At 39.8% G+C, this 7,914-nt stretch overlaps 1 protein-coding gene across 1 annotated transcript in view; it reads left to right on the plus strand.

Annotated features, from left to right (window-relative positions):
* Positions 1-1,312: 1,312 nt before the first annotated feature.
* Positions 1,313-7,914, plus strand: part of LOC104946049 (E3 ubiquitin-protein ligase RNF31-like) — a 9,357-nt gene continuing 2,755 nt past the window's right edge. The window contains exons 1-2 of the mRNA XM_010771793.1: positions 1,313-1,558; positions 1,656-1,803. Of these exons, the coding sequence (XP_010770095.1) occupies positions 1,351-1,558; positions 1,656-1,803 (356 nt within the window). The 5' untranslated portion in view covers positions 1,313-1,350. The remainder of the gene's footprint in view (positions 1,559-1,655; positions 1,804-7,914) is intronic.

Consider the following 7,914-nt stretch of genomic DNA (forward strand, 5'->3'; position numbering starts at 1 on the left):
CCTTTTTCAGACCCTTTCCATACATTTTAAGACCTCATCGCCACTTTGATTTCTAACCGGTTACCTTGGCGACACACTTTACCTCACATTGACTATATACAGTATTGATTGTCCTTCCTCCTTATCGTCCAACCATTTGTGTTATTTTTGGATCTTCAAGTATTTTTGGATCTTTAAGTATTTTTGGATGTTTAAGTATTTTTGGACCTTTAAGTATTTTTGGATCTTTAAGTATTTTTGGATGTTTAAGTATTTTTGGACCTTTAAGTATTTTTGGAACTTACGGTATTTTTGGAACTTTAAGTATTTTTGGATCTTTAAGTATATTTGGAACTTTAAGTATTTTTTGGAATTAACGTTATTTTTGGAACTTTAAGTATTTTTGGACCCTTTCCATGTTAAGACCTCATCGCCACTTGGAGTTCTAACCGGTTACCTTGGCGACACACTTTACCTCACATTGACTATATACAGTATTGATTGTCCTTCCTCCTTATCTTCCAACCATTTGGACGCAGACTTGCATTTCCCCATAACGATGTTGTTTAACAACCGGCGTAAACGGACCTCCGCACGCTATCAAGCAGTGAGCGCGCGATGTCCTGTTCAGATGACGTCAAACCCAACGGGATGCCATAAATAAACTACACAGAATCACACTACACACCTACGCAATGATTACATTCAGGCAGACTGTAGAATACAACCTCTTTGGACCATTGATATACTTATTGGAAACAAGCTACAAAATGTAATAGCTTGGAAAATGAAGTTTAATACTTTTTAATATCCTTCATTTTCGCTAAATAGATTTATCAACTTGTAATACTTTTTAAGACCCCGCGGACACCCTGTTCAGTCTCTGATTGCATGTATTGTGCACTAAACATTGTAGTGGAAATGTCTTATGTTACCTTTATATGCTAAAACCAAATGCTTCTAAAAGCATCGTCTAACACTACTGTACCGTTTCTTCATATGTGCTGTTTCCTCTGCATACTCTAAAGAGGGTCATTATTCTCAAGCGCTTCAAGGCCACAGGGCTGATCTGGCAGACTATGCTGATACTCCTCTTCACACTAAGTTTGAACTTCCATATGCTGATAACCGTTATACTTTCGACCGCTACACATAAAACTGTCTGCCCGCCCTAGCTTGTATATAAGCTTTGCTATTCTGTGACTATGGCGCACACTCTTGCAGACTATCCTGTACTCTGTGAGACCTGTGCCTTTGAAGCTTCAAATAAATAACCAACAAGACAACGCTGCTTGCTTTCACCAGTTTATTATTGATTACTCTCATTGTACATCTTTACAGTATTGACGAGTTTAAAATATCCACAACAACATGCCTCTTGTTCATCATCTATACCTAAACATTTCATTTCTTTCAGGCTCTACTCCAGCGAGTAACTGTAACCTGTGTGGAGCCACAACAACTCTGTTTTGCCCGTCTTGTGACAATCAATCTTTCTGCGATGCGTGCGATGGCCTCTTTCACCGCCACCCTCCCAGAGCCAATCACAAGAGAGACAAAATACAGAAAACCAGACAGGGTAAGCCAGATTACAACCTTTTGAAATAAGTAATTCAGCATTGTTTTGTTTTTGTTGACCGCTATGTTTTTGTAATTCGTTTCCTGATTGGCTGTAGAGGCCTGCACCATCTGTGGGTCTTCTGCTCACGCTGCGTGCTCCACCTGCGACCAGAGGCTGTGTGAGAACTGTGACAAGCTGTTCCACTCTCACCCCGACCGCATAGGACATCACAGAAGTATTATTACACCATCTAAAACATCCAGGTGAGGAGAACAGGAACTTTATTTCACAGTCACTTCTTTATTTGGCAAACGTGTACCAAGATCGAAGGTCACAGGTTAGATTTACTCTTTTGTACTTTCCTTAATATTTTTGAGCATCCATTCAAGATAGCTGCTGTTCTGTGAATACGGTCTCCCCCAAATGGTAAATACTCTCACTGCTAGAGGTGGGAGGACTTCAATCTCAGCACTCAAACCTTTAAGCAACTTAATTCCTAGCATTAGCAAACCCCTAAAAGACATATGCAAAAACATAATATGCTCCAGCAAACTCTGTCATATAGATATGAAGAGTAACTTCCGAAGACGTATTGTCCACTATTTTACTTCCAATTAGTTCGATCTGAGTGAAAACTAGATATTTAAAGGGGACCTATCATGCAAAATGCACTTTTGTACGTCTTTTATACATGAATATGTGTCCCCGGTGTTCCAGGGAACTCACCAAGTGTCAGAAAACACAACCCTCTCTATTTTCCTCCATACCCAAATCTCTTAAAAAGGGGCTGCAACGGATCTGNCGCCAGACGTAAAGCCAAATGCCACTCTGAAGTAATGAGCCACACGGACAAAGAAAAAGGACACTTCAAATCAAACTGCGCTCTAAGGAGCCTCGTAGCCTGTACATCCTCCAATTCCGCGGTATTGACACCGAGCCACATATCGACTACAGGATTTAGAGGTGTGACGATCCGCGTGTGCTGCCGCCCATTGGGCGCACCAGATTGCGACGCTTCTTTGGCATCGGGTAAAAACCGATTCATTGTCAATATAACAAACAAGACCCCCACAAAAAATCATCAACACGCTCATTTCAATCTGCATTTCACAGCATAATGACAAACCTCTTGAATAATTAGCTTCAGATTGTCTCGCCACTTGACCAGGATCGATCTCGTGCCGATAGCTAACGCAGGATGACAAGCACACGCAAGTTGAGGGCGAGAGAACAGAAGAAAAGTCACAACGCGCACAACAGAAACACTACCTACAAATGCTCAAGAAAAATTCGATCTATGTGACCAACATCTAAGTATATTTCGGAATATAGTTTCCAAGAAGACGGATGACATAAGTCTCAACTATTATCTATAAAAAAAATGTGTACCTAGACACACAGCAGCGAATAATTATGGAGGAATAAGCATAATGGGAATATCCCGAGCGCGTTTAGTATGAAAATGCTTGTACATACTATGACTTACACAGTGTACTAGTCCACTTTGAAGACAAGCCAAATAGAATACATGTAGATCCCCGTCCTAGAGCGGGCTTGCAATACACACAGTACACTTCATTTGGTGATTAAGGCTTCTTAAAAAAGACATTATTATCAAATAAACATAGTACAGTTAGAGCAAGCAACCGCGGCCACACCCCATCCAGTAACGTCCTGATGGTATAATGCGCAGCGGCATATATACTAACAGGACTGTGGTCCAACACGAATCTTGCTCAATACGCACAATATTGACGAGGCACTGCGAGGTACCGAGCTATAACAGACCAGCGAACAGTCACATCAATGTGGTAAACTAAGCGCTTCACACTACAACGTAGCCGTACATATGGTAGGATCGCGCGAGTCTGAGACAGAGACGAGAAGACCTGAAAGTTAGACAAGACATGTATGTCAAAACGACCGGGACACAAGGACAGAGACTCATTTTAAATCAGATCAGTAGTAGAGTAGAGTCATTTAGTGTTACAGACATCCAGTGTGATGGCCTATATAATGGTGCAACATCACATTTCCAAAGTTCCATCCGTCGTACTTGTACCGTTTATTAAAACCACCCTGTTTGATGAAGGGTTATTTGTATTCCTCAGAGTGCATCCATGTACAAGTGTACATAGAACACCCCCACTGCGTCTGCTCACTGGTGTTCACCTATAAGGCCCCCGCGAAGTCGAGGAGGCCAAGGAGTGGTCCAATTGGCCCCCACATCCACACGTTTCGACGCAGGGCTGCTAAAGGCAAGTAAATGAGCTAACGTGTCTAATGGTCAGTGTATTGCTACATGTATAAAAAAATGAGACATGCATCTCTTCAGCAGGGTCTAGTTTTATGACTTGAGCCTGTCTAAATACGCGACAAGTTTGCTCATCTACGAGAAAAATATAACGGAGGGTTCCAACCACCAAACGATAAATGACAGTGGAAGGCGTAAAGAGAAGAGCGAGCCGAAAACACTGCGTTTGTATGTGACCCTACTTGCCAACACCCCGATTTCTTCTCGCCGGCCCACACGACTCCCCTCACAGCGGCAGCACACACACTCCCTCCCCTCTCCACTAAAATATTTACGTAAACCTTTCATAGTAAGAGTACCTAGCTACCGCACGGCAGGCCTGCCCGGTAGCAGTCATCATCGAAATTCAAAATAAACACAGGACATGTCTTTCGCGCCTTTCAGAATATCTGACTAAAAACTCTATTCGTGTCACTAACAATACATGATACGCACATAAAACAACTATCTTGAGACTTGTCACCGGCATAACGGCACAAGAGAGTCAAAAATAAAGGAACAGCTCCACATGCAGAGCAACCAGCTCTGCGTCAGTTGCGCTGATCGTGTCCCGTTGTTATTATAAGCGACGAAGCAGCACAAAATTAAAGTCTGAGAGGGTCTCAGGCAGGACAAGAGCGAGTTTACCAGCAGAGAAAACAGAACCAAGAGTAGCCGAGACAACCCTAATATCACAAAAACGAAACGTAATCTCCCTCCACTAGCGTACCTCTCCTTTCCTGTAAAAGTACAGGTCCCCAGTCATTTGCCCCAGCCACACACATGACAAGCGCCAGTTGCTCATTCCATCTCTTCGTTTTTTCCTGCGATCGCATCTGTTGCAGCTGTATGTTTAAGCCTTGTTGGAAAGAGGATCCTAGCTTCAATGATATCAGGATTGTTGTTGTAACTCCAATATTAAGCAAAATGTCACATTATAGAGTGAAGTGATTGCCACTGAGTCATAATTTGAAAAAGACGTCAAAAGTTCCTCTTCGCTGGAATCCATCAAGCTGATTGAATTATTAGCTGGGGCAAATGACCAGAAGGCTTATGGACGGGAAAATACTTTCTTTTGGATTACTTGTCGGGTAAACTCGCAAGGTGCGGGGTGTTAAACACACAGACGAGAAACACCGGCTGTTGTTATGCCCGTGACGTTAAATTATCTCGGTTTCTCCTCTGTAATGCGTTACAAGCTTCAAGTTGTATTTATCATCTGGAATTGCCGAAAACACAAGTTTAATATCTGAAAGCCAGAACTTTGTTTATTTGAAATCAGATGAAACTGTCACGGACCCTGCCGTGTTATCTAGATTACTATACGGTTTACATTAATAATTTCAGTGAGAGGAGGGGAGAGGAGCTGCTGCTGCTGCTGCTGCGCTGAGGGGGAGCCGAGTGAGAGCGAGGTGCCTGTCTTCTTCCCTTTACAAGCTTCAAAACTGTATTTATCGTTTGTTTTTGGAAATAAAAGTTTCATATTCTGAAAGCCAAGACTTTGCTTATTTAAAATCAAACAAAAAACTCGAACCCCGGAAAAATATTTTTTTACACAAATACACGTATATTTTTGAATTGATCCATAAAAGTGGGGGGGCCAATGGCCCCTTGGCCCCCCTGCTTCCGGCGCCCCTGGTGAGGTGTTATACAATTGTACTGTACTCTGGAGAGTTTTTAAAGGTAAAAAAATAAACGGCATGATGGGATGTGACACATAAAAAAAGCCAAATGATAAACCAAATGTTAAATAAATTATTAAATGGTTATGCATGTTTCCCCTGAAAATGAACAATATCTGCTGATCAGCATTTTCCTTATCAAAGTGTAGCTTAATTCAAACAATTGTGTAGAGTCAGAGATAATCTTACAATGCCTCATATTTAGTATCTGAAATTGTGTGCAACTGTGTGCTTGCTCTAACTGTACTATAGTTTAATTTGATAAATAAATGTCTTTTAAGAAGCCATTAATCACCAAATGAGGTAACAGTATTTTTATAAATCTTCAAAGTGGACCTAAATGTAAAAAGTTGTAAAGATTTTAACACTCTTACAATGCCTCATATTTAGATGATTGTGTACATTTTTTTTAGGTTAAATCTGATATAAATAGAAGTATTAAGAAATATACTTAAGTAAAGTCAATTTCATGAAAGTGCAGGACTTATTGTACTGTACTTTTCGATCTGCAGGTCTCCCTTGAAAAAGAGATCGATGATCTCAAGGGACCAATCTGATTAAATAAAGGTTTGAAATTAAATGAAATGAGATTGAAATGAGGCTGTGTTTTTTCCCGTCTGTGTTTTGTTCCCCCGTTGTAGCAGCCCGAAGGCGCAGAGCATCGCTCCATTAATCTAATTATCAGAGTGGAATCACAGATTGGAGGGATTAGCAGGCAGGAGCTAAAGCAGCTGATTTGAAGATGTCCGTTAATCTCACTCGTCTGGAGCCTCATTACTTTCAGAAGTGGACATTTGGCTTCACAGTCAGCAAAAGTAAGCCCAGTGTTTTATGAGTGAGATAACGTCAGCAGTACTGACACCGTGGTCCTGGTTACTCTATGTAAAGTAAAGCAGCTTGTGAATGCTTTGCTCAGGGGCACTTCAGCTGATTCTCTTTGAAGGACAAACAATGTGTCACCCTCAAAAGCACTTTTATCTCCGTCCTTTTATTTCATTGTGTGATGGCTTTATTTCTGCCTCTGGGGTTAATATTGCTGAAACAATTCAGTGAAAGTTATTGATTTGATCTGAGCGCAGTGGAGGGAGAGAAAAGGAGAGAGATTGAAGAGGTTATTTACTCTTGTTCAGAAGCTTTTCTGTTGACGTAACACAAATGATGTTGGTCCTACTGGACAGTGTAAGCCGTAGCGAACATATTGGATGTTGTTATGGCTGAATTATGATTCTTAAACAAATTATTCCTGAATTGAGTTCACAATTTGCGAATTTAAGTCTGATAGGTATTTAGGCACAGTTATTGTACAGCTACATTGTATTGAGATGAATTAATACTAATGCATTTGGGAAGTTTGTCTAAATACAGCAAAAATAAGAAAGAAAAAGATAATGTTCATGTAAATTGAGGATTTAAATACAATTCTTGTTGATGTAAAATAAACCTCCTGAACAGTTTGAGGCTGTTTCCAATGTTGGACTGAACAGTTCCATTAAACTTACTGAATAAATAACATTTTCATATACATAATACTGTATAACCTGTGAAATGTATTAAACTGTACAACACTTTGATTAAGCAATAAACTGGTATTCAGCCTTAATATCTTTATAAATACTAATACACCACTGTTTATATAGTAATATACACATTTTTACAAATGTATTATTTTAATATACTAATACAATATGTACATTTTACTTTCACTTTTTATGTTTGAAAAAAATATATTATTTTACTTTATTATATTATAAAATGGAGCAACTGTTACAAAATTCCCCCTATGGATAAATAAAAGTATAAAAGAGAAATTATAATATTTGTAATCAGTGGGCCATGGATCAATATATATGTGATAGTGATTGATTGTGATTTAACAGATTGAAATCTTATAATATAAATATTCATTATTCACTAACAATGTCGTATTTCAGACTAATCTAAAATAAAGCTGCATATTGATTCCTACTGAATATATGTTCTGTTCCTTACAGTGCGTCTCTCACACTGCTCTCACCTGGCTTTGCACCTATGCTCTCAGTGGGAGTGAGACAGAAATAGAGTGAAGTCTGTCAACCTCCTGCTGCCTGAGTCTTAGTTTACTGTCTGTTTATTGTTTCCTGTCTGACTCCGTCTGTCAAATCTGACCTGTTTGGGTGGAGATTTATCACTTGGCTTTTGTGTCTAGGTGAGAATACAGGGTATATGCAGGAATCCTCAAGTCAAAATGTATGGAAAGGGTCTTAAAAAAGGTCTTAAAAAGGTATAAAATGTAAGACCTCATCGCCACTTTGAGTTTTAACCGGTTACCTTGGCGACACAATTTATCTCACATTTACTATATACAGTATTGACTGTCCTTCCTCCTTATCTTCCAACCATTTGGACGACAACTTGCATTT

This window comes from Notothenia coriiceps, unplaced genomic scaffold (assembly GCF_000735185.1).
Source record: "Notothenia coriiceps isolate Sejong01 unplaced genomic scaffold, NC01 NC01_scaffold00010590, whole genome shotgun sequence".
In the NCBI taxonomy this organism is placed as follows: Eukaryota; Metazoa; Chordata; class Actinopteri; order Perciformes; family Nototheniidae; genus Notothenia; species Notothenia coriiceps.